The 15,080-nt window shown below is 45.2% G+C and overlaps 1 protein-coding gene across 7 annotated transcripts in view; it reads right to left on the bottom strand.

Annotated features, from left to right (window-relative positions):
• The window catches only part of SPTLC3 (serine palmitoyltransferase long chain base subunit 3), an 822,967-nt gene that overhangs the window by 445,500 nt on the left and 362,387 nt on the right, over window positions 1-15,080 (bottom strand). For all 7 annotated transcript variants that reach the window (XM_078649546.1, XM_078649545.1, XM_078649551.1 and 4 more), the window contains exon 4: window positions 12,074-12,222. In XM_078649546.1, coding sequence (XP_078505672.1) covers window positions 12,074-12,222 — 149 coding nt within the window. The remainder of the gene's footprint in view (window positions 1-12,073; window positions 12,223-15,080) is intronic.

Here is a 15,080-nt window from a genome sequence, read left to right as displayed (position 1 = left end):
ACTGGACGAAGAAGTCCACACAAACAGATAGGCCTTTTAATTTTTTTTAAATTAAACTTACCTTTGTGAATCAGTCGCTTTGTGTCTAATTTCTAGAGCTGTGGATGAGATGGGACTGAAGTTCTTTTTCGGGATGGCTACAAAACTGAGACAGGTGAAGATGTACTTGGCGTGTCCTAAGAAAAGCACAAAGGACCACTAGAACAAAGAACTCATCAAGAACTAAAAGAGCAAGAGAGGGAGAGTAAATCCTTAGGTACCACGGCTGCCGTGTGTTTTTAGCTAACAGACACTTTGCTGTCACACGCACCACCATCAGTGCTGTTTCGGGGATCATCTGCAGCAGAAGCATCAGTAAATTTGGCAAAGGTTAATATGAATTCTATAGAGGCATTTGTACACCTGCAGTTTCAGCAGCCCACCACCACCTCTGTCAACAGAAGCAATTTGAGAAGATGACAGTGATGGTCCAGATGGACTAATGTCTATTAAAATTGATGTTCCTCACATTCAATGACCTTCTAATTTGTGGTAAGAGAACACAGCTGTGCCTCTTCGTGAGCCAGTCATGGGGCCATCAGATATACCCACCAAAGCCAGAGACTTGGGCAGAAAATGGCACAAGGTCACCTTCGAGGCCCTCGAGCCTAGGCTGCCCATATCTTTCAGACAGACATCCAACAATCTGAATACTGATGTTTCTAACTTTAACTCCAAACTTTCCTCTGCCATCGACGCCATTGCCCCTCTTAGACCCATAGTGTCACTTAGAACAAAGCCCTCTGCACCCTGGTTTACTGCGGTCCTACGCATAGAAAAAAGTAATGGTAAAAAACTGGAACGCAATTGGAGAAGAACGTACGATACCGTCGCCAAAGCCACCTATAAATCCGCATTAAAAAGATGTCATAAACTCAAGGGGGCCACAATGAGGGAATACTTTGTCAGCAAAATTAAGGCTGCCGACAACTCTTCCAAAATGTTATTTAAAATTGTGAAGGAATTTGCCAAACCCTCTGCCTTGTCGTGTCCGATCCCTCCTAGTCAAATCCTCTGACGGTCTCTCGAATTTCTTCTATGACACAATTGCTGACATGTTTGCCTCTTTCACTCATACCTCAGCAACACCTTTATCAATCCCCAGAGTCCCCGTTGAGGAGGGGTTTGTATCGTTCAAACCCCTGTCCATGGACACTGCACTGACCAGGCTTTGTTTATGTAAGTCCAGGTCACCTCTTGACCCTGCCCCCGCCCAGGTATTCAGCACTCTGGTCCCCCTTCTGGTGGGCCCATTACTTTCCATATGGAATACTTCGCTCCTCTCAGGACAGTTTCCCTCCTTTTGGAAGCAGGCCATGTTGATCCCCATCTTAAAGAAAGCTGACGCTGATCCCTCAGTGTTCAGCAATTATCGGCCTATCTCGCTTCTCCCTAAGCCAGCCAAAATCCTTGAGAAAGTGGTGCAAGAACAACTAGCTGAGTATCTGAAGTCCCGACTTCTTCTCCATGACTCACAGTCGGGCTTCAGATCCGGTTTCAGCACAGAGACTGCCCTACTGGAGGTATCCGAGAGTATTCGTGAATGCGTGGATGCGGGCGAGGAGGCCATGCTGGTACTCCTCTACTTATCCGCGGTGTTCGACACCGTCTCGCATGCCATCCTGCTAGATAGACTCTCCAGCTTTGGGATACGGGATACTCCTTTGGCCTAGATTAGGTCTTTTCTGACGGGCAGAAAGCAGCGGGTCCACCTCCGACCTTTTGTGTCTGAGGACAAACCACTTACCTGTGGCGTACCACAGGGCTCTGCGCTTAGTCCTCTCTTTTTCAATGTTTATCTCTCTTCTTTGGCTGAGGTTGCTGAATCCTGGGGGGGGGTCAGAGTGATCCTTTACGTGGATGACACCCAGTTGGTGTTTTCTTTTCGAGATCACTCAGACGACAGCTTGACCAACTTCAGACGCTGCCTCGTTAACATCTCCTCCTGGCTGACTCAACACCCTTAAGCTGAACACCGATAAAACGGAGGTGTTATTCTTCCACCAGGGCATCCTACTTCCTTCCATTTTATGGCGGCCATCAGAACTTAATCCTCCTCCGGTCCAAGTTAAATTTGCACGAAACCTGGGATTTCACTTTGACAATAAATTGTCCTGTGAGACAAATCAATAAGGTCACCACGGCTTGCTTCGGGAATCTCCGCATGATCAGGAAAATCCTCCCTTTCCTTCCCCTTGACATACGCAGGACTGTCATCCATGCTTTAATCAACTCCCACTTGGACTATTCCAACAGCCTGTACGCCGGAGCCCCGGCATACTTGATCAAACGACTACAACTGGTGCAGAATGCCGCTGCTAGGCTGATCTGTAACATTCCCTATCGCCACTCAATCACTCCACACCTTAGAAAACTTAATTGGATGTCAGTCTTGTATCGTATCCAATTTAAATCCTTGGAGCTGGCGTTCCGGGCACTCAATGGCCTTGGCCCGGCCTATCTCAGACGCAGACTAAAGCTAGCTCAGTCTGCTCGCACTCTGAGATCTAACCATCTTCGCCTTCTCCACTCTCCCTGCTTCCGCCGCTCTAGGACAGGGGGGAAGAGCCTTCGCTGTGGTGACGGCCAAACTGTGGAATAGCCTCCCACTGTGTCTCCAGCTGATCACATATGAACCAGCGTTCCGACGTAAGCTGAAAACATGTCTGTTTTCCAATCTATAACCACGCCTCGCCTGACTCCTTTGTGCCCCTTCAGTCTGTAGCGCCGGGACACCCCCGTTGGGGGTAGCCGCGCGCTTTACAAGCTTCTAAATAAATAAATAAATAAAAAATATGGGGTCACTAGGGACCACTAATGTGTGATGGAAGGAGAGGGAATTCTCCTTTTGGAACTAGGGTTCTCACACACCCAGCAAGCTAGGTGTCATGCTTCATCATTTGAGCCTGCCCCTCGTCAGGTAGGTGCTGCAATACCGGACGGGCACCCGGAACCGGGGCTCTTTATCGGGGATCTTTTGTTCCTTCCGGTGGGTGCAGTAGAGGTGGGGGGCCTAGTGTGTGTAGATGTAAGGGAAATGTGCGTTAAAATAGGTCAGTTAGTCCTATCCAAACTTTATTCTGAAGGTTAAACGTGTCTAGTGGTATGTGCCCTACTCTCAAATGATCAACATGTTTCGTGTCTCAAATGTCAAACTGATGAGGACACTTCTTCAGGATCAACGTCATACTATCTACACTACAAGGTAAGTGAAAGCTATATACCCCGTATTTTCATAGTAGACCTGAATATGGGAAAAAATGTGTAAGGGAATATGTTCGAATCACCCATTAATAAAAGCATTTTCTTTAAGATAGCCATTACCTATCCAGTGAAATAGTGCTCGTGAAAGGATCAATGTATTAGATGCCCTGGCATACGTGGAGTCATAGTGAGTGATAAGTATAGAACACTATTATCAACATGCTATAATCATATCACTCATTCGTAAGGTAAATGCACAAAATTAAAAACAGTGGAAATGTTAATCAGGACATGATAGGACTCACCTAAACTGTTCACAAAGATTGTTTGCTACAGTAGCCGGCGGTTTTAAAGGACACCGATTGGTTCCTAATGGGGGAGAAAAGGAAGAAGGAGTAGCGGTCGGGCTCCAGTTAACATGGCTTATTTTGGCTGTAGGTGGTAGTTAAAGTTTTGTCAATATGGTGGTTAATGCACCAAGATGAGGTCATCCAATAGATGGCCTCGCACCACCGAGGATTCAACCAAATGTCCTAGGTCACGGGCGGCGTAGAGTCCCTGCCCCCAGTGTACCCCCGCGGTAAATCTAGCGAAGCCAGAGTATGTCCCATGCCAGCTTCAAATAAAGTGAACTGAGGAATGAAATAGGCAGAAAAGGGATGCTGAAAAAATTTCCAAAGTGTTGAAGAAAGGGTATTAGGCATGTAGTGTTTAAAGGTACTGAACAAAATGGTAGTCCGCCAAAGAGAAATGGGCCGATCGTCTGGTAAACCAATGGATACTGGAGTGTGTGGACAGATTAACTAACTGGCAACATTCGCATCTGGGTTTCTTAAGTGCTTCCTTGTGCGCTGTCCAAAAAGTGCTCTCTATAACACCTGTGTCAAGAAACATCAAGGAGTCCATAAGAAAGGGCTGCTATCAAGGATTGCAAAAACGTAAAGCCTACGGCTGTATTCTATGCAGAAATTGTGCAAGAAAAAGGCACAATGACCCAACAGTGAAAGATTACTTTTTTACAGGCACATCAGGCCACGTGATAAACCTTCAAAGGCGTGAGATGTTCAGTATGTGTAGGGCTCAAAGTAAATTGCATTGTTTACAACATATAGTTAAAGTATAAATATGTTTCTCTGTTTACAAGGGTCAAAACACTTGGCAATCTGTTAACGATTTATAAGACATACTCTGGAGTGGAACATTAGAAATGCTACTTATTTGAATAAGATTGAGGTAAAATTCTTTAAAAAACCGCTTTCTTTGAAAATGAGTTTTCCAGTTCAAAGTCTGAGGTTGGAGCTAGGCTGTCGCATATTTACTGTGAAGCTTTAGGTGGCATATCACGATGGAATTAATACGGTTACCAAAAACACATGAAACACCTACATACAGAAATAACTTCTGTCCCGCTCATGTAGCTTCTCTATATTAAGAAAGAAAAGCAGCAGAAATACTACAGTTCAACATTACTGGAGTATGCATAGCTTTTTCATTTTACTTGGAAAACAATTTCGCTCTGGGCATAGTTCTCAACATTAGACTGTGTAGCCGTTGAACTAGGTGATAGTAAAGACCTGTAACCAGTGTTTCTCTCAAAATCAGTACATATACAATATGTGATAATTAACATCTGTGACTATTTCTGTGATATTGACACAAGTCTGGTGTGTTATAGAATATAATTTCAATATAATGTATTGGATCAACTGTGATTGATTTTGTTTATCATCTTGTTACATTTGCATCCCTTAGGCATACCATACCGTGGAACAACTTGTGGTTTCCAGATAAATATAGGGAAAGATTTACGGTACATAAGTGTCTTTTGTATCAAAAACTATTTATTATATGTATGTATGTTTTTTATAATACTTGAAATAATCTATAAGAAAGAAAAAAAGGAGAAATAATAAAAAAGACCATTTTTAATATCACATTGGTTTTTTGATTGCATGATTTAAGTATGGATCCATGGTTCAACTGCTACACAGTCTAATGTTGAGCACTATGCCCGGTGCGAAATTGTTTTCCAAGTAAGTTGTTTCCTTGTTAGGTTATTATCCTTTTTACACGGGGGCCCGTGTGTTTTTCAAATTGCATAGCTTTTTCATACAGCAGCTCTGATATCAGTTAATAAAAATAAAGTTCAAGTTCAAGTTCAGGAATTTGTATAGCGCACTACTCACCCAGAGGGTCTCAAGGCGCTTGGGGAAGGGGGTGAGTTATTTATCGAATAGCCAGGTTTTAAGTTCCTTCCTGAAGTAAATGTGGTTCTGGGTGAGGCGGAGGTGTGTGGGGAGAGAATTCCAGGTTTTGGCCGCTAAATAGGAGAAAGATCTTCCACCCATGGTGGATCTTTGAATGCGTGGGACTGCAGCGAGGGCTTGATTGGAGGATCTTAGTTGGCGGGTCGGTGAGTAGAAGGACAGTCGTGTGTTGAGGCATTCGGGACCTAGATTGTAGAGGGCCTTGTGAGCGTGGGTGAGGAGACGGAACGTTATTCTCTTGTTGACGGGAAGCCAGTGGAGGTCTTTCAGGTGGCCGGTAATGTGAGCTTGGCGTGGGATGTCCAATATGAGTCTGGCTGATGCGTTTTGGATGCGTTGGAGTTTTTTCTGTACTTTGGCTGTGGTTCCGGCGTAGAGGGTGTTTCCATAGTCCAGTCGGCTAGTGACCAGAGCGTGGGTGACAGTCTTTCTTGTTTCGGTGGGGATCCAACGAAAGATTTTTTTGAGCATACGAAGTACGTTAAAGCAAGATGATGAGACGGCGTTGACCTGTCTGGACATCGAGAGGGAGGAGTCTAGGATGAAGCCCAGGTTACGTGCGTGATCTGTGGGTGTGGGTACCGTGCCCAGGGCCGATGGCCACCATGAGTCATCCCAGGCAGAGGGGGATGATCCTAGGATGAGAACTTCCGTTTTGTCTGAGTTAAGTTTTAGACGGCTGTTTTTCATCCATTCGGCTACTTCTTTCATGCCTTCATGGAGGTTGGTTTTGGCGATGTTAGGGTCTTTGGTGAGGGAAAGGATCAGTTGGGTGTCGTCAGCGTAGGAGATGATGTTGAGGTTGTGTTGTCGCGCGATGGAAGCGAGGGGACTCATGTAAACGTTGAAGAGGGGGGGACTAAGTGATGATCCTTGTGGTACTCCGCAGATGACATCGGAAGCTTCTGATTTGAAAGGGGGGAGTCGGACTCTCTGGGTCCTTCCGGCGAGGAACGAGATGATCCAATCTAAGGCTTTTCCTTGTATGCCGATGTTGCTGAGGCGTTGTATGAGGGTGCTGTGACAGACCGTGTCGAAGGCGGCGGAGAGGTCAAGTAGGATGAGGGCAACTGTTTCTCCGTTGTCCAGTAGTGTTCGGATGTCGTCTGTCGCTGCAATAAGGGCGGTTTCGGTGCTGTGTTTGGCTCGAAAGCCGGACTGTGAGGAGTCGAGGGAGTTGTTGGACTCAAGGAAGGCAGTGAGCTGGCTATTGACGGCTTTCTCAATGACTTTGGCAGGGAAAGGGAGGAGGGAAATGGGGCGGCAGTTCTTGAGTTCGGAGGGGTCCGCTGTGGGTTTCTTCAGGAGTGCGCTGAGTTCGGCGTGTTTCCAGCTTTCCGGGAAGGTGGCGGAGTTGAAGGAGTAGTTGATATCACGGAGATGGGGTGCGATGGAGTCTGCTTTGTTGAAGATGTGGTGGGGACAGGGGTCGGTTGGAGAGCCTGAGTGGATGGAGTTCATTAGGCGGATGGTGTCTTCAGTGGTGATTGGGTTCCAGGCGTTAAGGATGTTAGGGGGCGGTTTAGGTTCGGAGGTGGGTGGAGTGGACTGTTCTTTGGAAGTGTTCTCAAAGCTGTTATGTATGTCGGCGATTTTGTTATAAAAGAAAGCTGATAAGGAGTCGCAGAGTTCATGGGAGGGAGTGATGTCGTTTGAGGCTGTGGTGGGGTTGGTAAATTCTTTGACGATGTTGAATAGTTCCTTGCTGTTTTGGGCGTTGTTGTCGAGTCGATCCTTGAATGCTGACTTCTTGGTGGAACGGATCAGTTGGTGGTGTTTGCGGGTGGCTGTCTTGAGGGTGGTCAGGTTGACAGTGGTTGGGTTTTTTCTCCATGTTTTCTCGAGAGTACGGCATAGTTTCTTGGATTTCTTAAGGTCCTCGTTGAACCAGGGGGCTTTTTTGCTACCCTGTTTGGTTTGGTGGTTTTTCAAGGGTGCTAGTTCATCAGCGCTGTGAGTGATCCATTGTTTGAGTTCGGTAGCCGCTTGGTTTGGGTCCGATGAGAGGGAGGGCGTGTTTTGATTGAGCGATGTGAGGAGTTGGTCGGTGGTGATTTTGTTCCAGTTTCTTCGTGGAATAGGTTGTGGGGGGTTGTGGGTCGAGGTAGTTCTGTAGCTGAAGTGAACACATCTGTGGTCCGTCCAATGGAGAGTTGTGGTGTGATCGAAGGAGATGTGCTTGCTGGATGTGAAGATTGAAAGTAACAAATATTAGTTGCCAGACAGATCAGTTGTACTGGAATTAAAGTTACAATGACATATCAATATTTTGGACGAGTAGAGGAGCTACGCTAGCAAACAAGATGGCCGCGTAGGCTTCCGGCTCCGCCGACCTCCGACTCCTGCCAGAAGATCCTGTTATTTATCCTGTTTTTGCGCCCTGCCTCCGTGTGTATGAACCGGACTAGAGGTTAATGGTGCGATCCCGAGATTTCTACCTGTTTGGTAGACAAAGATACGTCGAGTGGCAGTTTTCGGCCTTGGAAGCCGGGGTCTCGAGTACTGGCCCAGCCGGGTTCCAGTTGAACAACATCGGCTGTAGTTGTGTGACAGGGTCCGGTCTACCGAAGTGGAGTATTTCTTGGATCAATGTTGACGACGATTGGCTGACTTGGGGATTATCGAAGGAGGGGTGATGATGCACAATGGAAGCGGTGGACGGGGGTCCCTGGCCCGGTTAGGGCCCCGTCGGTGTTCGCTGGGTTGGGATCTCCGACTGCGGTGGCTGATTCCGGACTGTTCTTGTACCTAACGTCAAGTCCCCCTCTGCAGTCATCCATTCCACATCCCCCTGTTCCCCCCGGGGAGACCCGGCTCTCTGGGGACGTGAATATGACCGAAACCGAGCGAGGAGTGGTGGAACGGACCGAGAGTGACCCATCACTACGAACTGTGCTGGCAGCCATAGGGTCACTTCATGTTTGCTTTGAAGCCCACATTCATACAATGACAGCGCGTTTGTTTGAGATTGGGTGGATTGGACCGGACCCTGCTCCACTACAAGAAATGAACGACTCGAGATACCCAAGATGGCCACTTCGATGGAGGAAGCAGACCCTGTACTATGGGAGATGTCGGAGGCTCTGACCAGTGGTTGGGGTAATTATAGTGAACTCGATGCCGCAAATGGATTGTCAGGCCTACGATTGTTGCCGACTATGGAAGGACTACTTGATGTTCCCTTTCCGCAGACTTTTGATGGGAACTATTATTGGTACGAATCTGAGTCACTCCCCTATACATCGGCACCGCTAAGATGGCGGACGAAACAACGTTGGGAGTTCATGACGGTGTGGGGAGTCTTTGGACCCGACGGAGCTCTCAGCACTTTCATCTCTCTGCTACGTCTCGGTTTGAACTTCGTTACAGCTTCTCTGTGCTTTGACTATCCTGCGGAAGCGACAGTTCGTCCGGAAGGGGCTCACACGTCTGATCGGAAGGGTCAAGGATGAGACTGAGTGACTGGGTTTGACATAGAGTTTTGCTGGACACAGGGTTTGCTAACATGATGTTTTCGGGAGGCTGGGCGGTGTTTGAAGTTTCCCTTGTTGCGATACGTATTTGCAGCCTAATAGATTTCTTGACCTCAGTTTGGGGATTCTTGGTTCTGGCAGGGGGGAGGGGAGACCGGGGGCATGTATGAAGATGCCCTCCTCCATTTTCTACTTTTTAGTATTTAGTTAGTTGGGGCGACAGGCACACTGCCAGTTGGGGTTAGGCGACAGCCATATGCAGGGGTGCAGGGTGGGGGGATGGGTTTATTGTTTTGTCCTCTTTTTTGTTTTTAACGGTTTCTTTTTCTTCGCACTCTCCTTTACTTCCTTTTATAAGTGTAGTTGGTGGAAAATCCTGACTGATTGTATTCTAGTATCTGGTGCTCATGCTTCTTTTATTATCCTGATTTATGGGTGGGCAGGCTCTGAGGGCTGGCGCTTAATGTGGATCGTATACTGTACTGTTGCATATCCTGCCTTTCAACCATTAGCGTAGGCGTCTCAACCATTTTTGTCGTTGCTTAGTATCTATCCTGTTTCTATGCATGTTCACCTTATTATTATGTCTGAATGTATGGCACCTGGTATGTCTATTTTTTTCTTTGTCTTGAAAATAATAAAAAGATTTATTAAAAAAAAATTACAAAAAATATTTCGGACGAGCAAAACATTATCCAACCGTAATTACGGATGTTGGTCAAATCGAACACATATTAGGAAAGTGTGTTATAATATATATTTAAAGTGCAGTAGAATGATACTAAGATTTAATACAGGTTAATTAATGGAAGAAGAACCAAGAGGAACATCAAAATTACACTTTTTCCAATGGTGCAAATCAAGAGCTTGATATGTTCTTTTTTATGGCCAATTTTACGGCTACAACATCATCTAATATTAAGGCTGTAATTTCCAGTTATGGCGTGACTACTGCATATGAGGCCAAGTACGTTTATTTAGCACCACAATCTCCCGCTGGTTCCCATGCAGTCTTTCTTTTTTTATGTTCTTATCCGATTGTTAAAAAGGATTTTTAACATTTGTATAAGAAGTTTTGTCGGTTTCAGTAGAGACTAATATTAAAACCAGAAATAAAGATAAAAGATTCAAAATCGAAGACATGCCTAGGTCAAGTCTTCCTCCACATCAGACCCCAGTTTGGTTTTTACTGTTACCAAGCTGCTGTGTAGCACCCTTATATCTGTAGTAAAGTTGTTTAGAGACCCTATTAAATCAGAAGCGTAGCAAGGGTGCCAAGGGCCCTGGGTCAAACAAGGAAAATGGCCCTGTGACTGCTGTAGGGGTAGTAAAATACGGCAACTACCAGGTTTCTATGGCCCCCCTCAGGGGTCTGGACTCCAGTGCCACTGGGCCTGCTGTACCAATAGTAGAGGTGGGAGAGCCACTGATACCTAAAGCTAAGCTCAAGCCTGAAGTCTGGCTGTGGCTCAGTTCTAGGTCCTGTTGGAACTTCAAGCCCATAACGAGCTGAGCTTTCATATGACTTCTGTCTGCCTCCCTCTCTCCACCCAGGATGCAGCATTACGGCCAAAGCTGCCGACTATGGAACTGGAGAGCAGGATTCAATTCTCTGCATCTGTGAAACATGCTGTAATTCTGGGCAAATCACTTAAGCTTCCTTGCCTATAAAAAGAGTAATGTAACTGGTGCTTATGAATAGAGCTCTAAATTCACGTTACATAATAAACGAAGAAAAATGCACAGATGTAAACACAAAGTCTTAAAATACAAAAAAGACAAATAGATACGTTTACTGGTTGATTTGCACAAATTGGACCTAGAAAACCTTACTCCCCCTTGCCTATAAAATGTGAATGTGTAATGTAATTGGTGCTAATGTATAGTGCTCAAAGTTCACGCTATATAAAAACTGCAGAAAAATGCACATAAACACAATGCCTTAACGTAAGGAAAGACAAATAGATACCGTTTACTGATTGATTTGCACAAAGTGAATCCAGAAAGTCTGGATAGATCACGGCTTCCCGATTAAACTGAGTAATGTTAGACAAATATTTTTTGTCACCAAAATTCGATTTTCCTAATTTCGGCGTATTAGAGCAATTGCAAATATGTGAATTTGATTTGGTTTAATAGACTATATAATTTCTGTATAATAAACTGGGGCAGTAAAGGTTTACATGACAACTATCTTACCTCTTCGCTCACTAACAGTTCCATCTTATCTTTAAAAACTATCACTTGTAATAAGTACTTGTCAGTGCCCTGCTATAACTGTGAAGTATTACCAAAGTGTCCATGTTAAGGAAATAACGTTTCTATAAACATTTTAAAAAAAGTGTATCATATTTTACTTGATGTTTTTGTATGTTTTAAATTGCAAACATTTTCAGATCTTTGCTTGTGCGCGGGCTGTATGCTCGCCCATCTCGAACCATGGTAGCCACAGCTCCTGCTGTTCCGAGCCCCTCTCTCCACAGTAACTGGTCTTAGCCGGGCCAACAGAAGGAGCGGTCAGGGGCATATTGGGCATCAGTCTCCGCACTGGGCACGGTGGTAGAAGCGTGATCGGAGAGATTAGCACTGGATCTAAAGTCTGAACTCACGAGCTGGGAGCTGCAAGCATCATTAACTGCGACGCAGCATTATTACACAAGAATTTGAGGAATTCTTTCCCTCTGGATAGATTTACTGTCGGCAGGCAGCCAAGGCGCTGGCGTGCATATTACATGGGCTGATGGCATTTGATACGAGCCTTCTGTTTTTTTGTTGTTTCAATGCTTCCGAAGTCAGCAGGATTATGTGACGTATCAAGTGTCGACACTGAGCTGGCACTGGTTGCCCAAAGCCTTAACGAGACGAGACTGAAATCCTATGCACTAGTATTTGTACATGGCCCACGCCCCAAACTCTCTTGGACAAAAAAAGAGGAGTGGTGCTTGTAAGAAGGAAATGCAACTAATATAATAAACATGTCACGCTGAACAACAAGCAGAGCAGGTTCTGTGGCGTCGGCTTTCCGGAAATGCAGCACAGGTAGCAACGGAAACCATAGCAACGGGGACAGCGCGGCCTCGGCCTACGTACCCATTTCCTGCCGTGTGCTGCACACGCCTGCCCCGTAGGTCCTCACTTGTTCCGTCACCAACTTAAGCGAGCTGGCGGTGTTTTCGGCGAAACCCAGGTAGTTGTAAGAGCCCATGTTGATGACGTCTTTGATGGTTCGCCCAGTGTGTCTGCAGGGAAAAGCATCACAAAGCGTTAGTCACCTAGACGAAAGTGCGTATCATCCATCCTCTTCCCTTCAAAAGACACAGAGGCGCGTTACAGAAATAAGCACTGGCAAAACCAATAATTGTGGTTACATTTTTTAGCTCCAAATAACTATTTTACTAATTATGCTACGATTAAAAAATAAAGCAAAAACGCCACTGGTTTTTGCATTCAATGCATTTAGGGCCCAGTGTAATGTGTGATGATTCAGTATACTATAGGGATTTAAAAAGGCCCTGTGCGTTGCACTGCAAGGCTTCCAGGAGGCGGAATGGTACACCAAGCAGCCATGATTAGCCAGATGGAAAATATTAAAAAAAAAAAAAAAAAATAGTCCACTCTATGTACATTTCAAAGGGCTGGTAGTAATAGGCAATAGAGAGACTGTCAAGCGAGACATAAGGCAATCGACAGAGAGACTGTCAAGCGAGACATAAAAACATGAATTCACTGGAGAGGAATCGTGCTCTTCTTCAGAACACTACTACACTCTGGTCAGCGGAGGGACATAGGTACAGGACTGGTAAAACCTAAAGTAGTAAGAGTCGAGACACAAGGATGTTGGAGGCAAAGGTAAGAGGTTGTTCGGCATCCAACCGCAGAACCAGTACCTATATGTGGGACACTGACATTAGGCAGCAGTTGAGAACTAAATTATGCACTTGAAAATCAAATTACGCAGTATCCCTGGACACGTGTTTCGGGGTATCACCCCTCGTCAGCAGGGATAGGCCGTGTTCTGGGGTTGCCGGTGGCTGCCAAATATCTGCCAGGTTTAGTACCACTCAGGCGCGCAGGTGCGGGGTCCCAGGCTCGGGATGGCGAAGACAGCAGAAAATCGAAAGAAGATGCATCGCGGAACACGTAACTACATTAACCATAGTCCTTAGGGGCGATACCGCCAGTGTGTGAGTAGTGTGCGACCCCACCCCCATTTGTAATGTTAAAGCTCCCTTGAGCAGCTGGCTGACGATCCTGGGACCCCGCACCTGCGCGCCTGAGTGGTACTAAACCTGGCAGATATTTGGCAGACACCGGCAACCCCAGTACACGGCCTATCCCTGTTGACAAGGGGTGATACCCCTCAACACGTGTCCAGGGATAGCGAAGATAGCAGAAAATCGAAAGAAGATGCATCGCGGAACACGTAACTACATTAACCATAGTCGCGATACCGCCGGTGTGTGAGTAGTGTGCGACCCCACCCCCATTTGTCACCTTGGTATGCAGACATGGGTTTGGGTACCATAAAACTGGCAGTGCAATTCAATACTAAATAATACATGATTTAAAGTGGGAAAACAATAGAAACACCTTCGAAGGCACAGAGACTAACTTTGTTGTTTACTTGACGGACTGAACATCACTATTTACTTGTAAAAGTAGTCACTTTGAATTTCTTCAACCATGGTGAGGTCTTTGGCTAGATGCATTCTCCACTCTCAGACCGGACACAAATGACAGCACCTCTTGAGGCAAAGGAGACAGACGTTCATGTCACCTTTACCACCCCTTAAAGAGGGCTCTTAACCAACAAGAGACATGAGATGAACATGCATAAGAGAAAGAGGGTCTGGCTTTTTTTGTGCTAAAGCATGCAGTCTCAAGTGTGAATAAATGCCTTTTGCAGGTTTTGACGCAGAACAACTGGGGTAAGCTCTAATCAGTAAGGCTGAGCCTACAAACTGTACAACAAAACAGAAATGCCAATACTGATACTTTAATTAGTATATTATTTTTTCAACCATAAGAAGTCACTTGATCAAAAAATAGGAAATGCTATTTAATAGCTGTTTTATTATACAAACATGGAATTTAAAGGATACATTAATTTTGACTTTCAATCTGTACTGTCAGAGGACAGAACATTTTCTATACAAAATGAAAAGGAGAAAAAAGCAGTTGGACACAAACCAGGGCAATAAAATCAACCGTACATTCATCAGTCAATCATATCACAGTCATACCACAAACATACATACATTCAAACTAACAATACTGAACCTAGATGGGATAAAGAATAAACCAATAGGTTAAGTATTCGGTCTGCTGGCTGAATGAAAATGTAAGTATTTACAATTATTTACACAGTACATTAATTTGTATTAGAATCCATTGAATTATAGTAACTAAACATGGATCGGTGTGTAAATAGCAAAACCAAGTGTAGCCACAAATCAACACTAAGGCAATGGACAGATGGGAGCAGACGCTGGAAAAGAAGAAAGCCTACGCGTTTCAAATCCCTAGGGTATGCGCGAGTAAGCAGCGCCTCTCGAAACGCCGTTGGATTGTGTCAAGCAGTAACGGACTGCCGACTCCGCCTGATTCCAGGAAATCTCCTCAGCACTGACGGTGCAAACGAAACGAACCCTCTCCAGAGTGCCCCATTTCTAATCGGGACAGCCACCCCCCATTACAATTTACAATCAAGGACACAAGATCAATCATCTCACAGGTGATTCACACTCTTCCACTTTTCGATCTGCTCCTTTTGGATATATGCTCCTTGTTGAGTAATCTGGCCCTGATGAGAATCCCTTCAAAACCCTAGGGATTTGAAGCGCGTAGGCTTTCTTCTTTTCCAGCGTCTGCTCCCATCTGTCCATTGCCTTAGTGTTGATTTGTGGCTACACTTGGTTTTGCGATTTACACACCGATCCATGTTTAGTTACTATAATTCAATGGATTCTAATACAAATTAATGTACTGTGTAAATAATTGTAAATACTTACATTTTCATTCAGCCAGCAGACCGAATACTTAACCTATTGGTTTATTCTTTATCCCATCTAGGTTCAGTATTGTTAGTTTGAATGTA

Source organism: Lissotriton helveticus, chromosome 6 (genome assembly GCF_964261635.1).
Source record: "Lissotriton helveticus chromosome 6, aLisHel1.1, whole genome shotgun sequence".
Taxonomy (NCBI): domain Eukaryota; kingdom Metazoa; phylum Chordata; class Amphibia; order Caudata; family Salamandridae; genus Lissotriton; species Lissotriton helveticus.
Note: the sequence above shows the minus strand (reverse complement) of the source record. Positions and strands in the feature narration are given on the sequence as shown.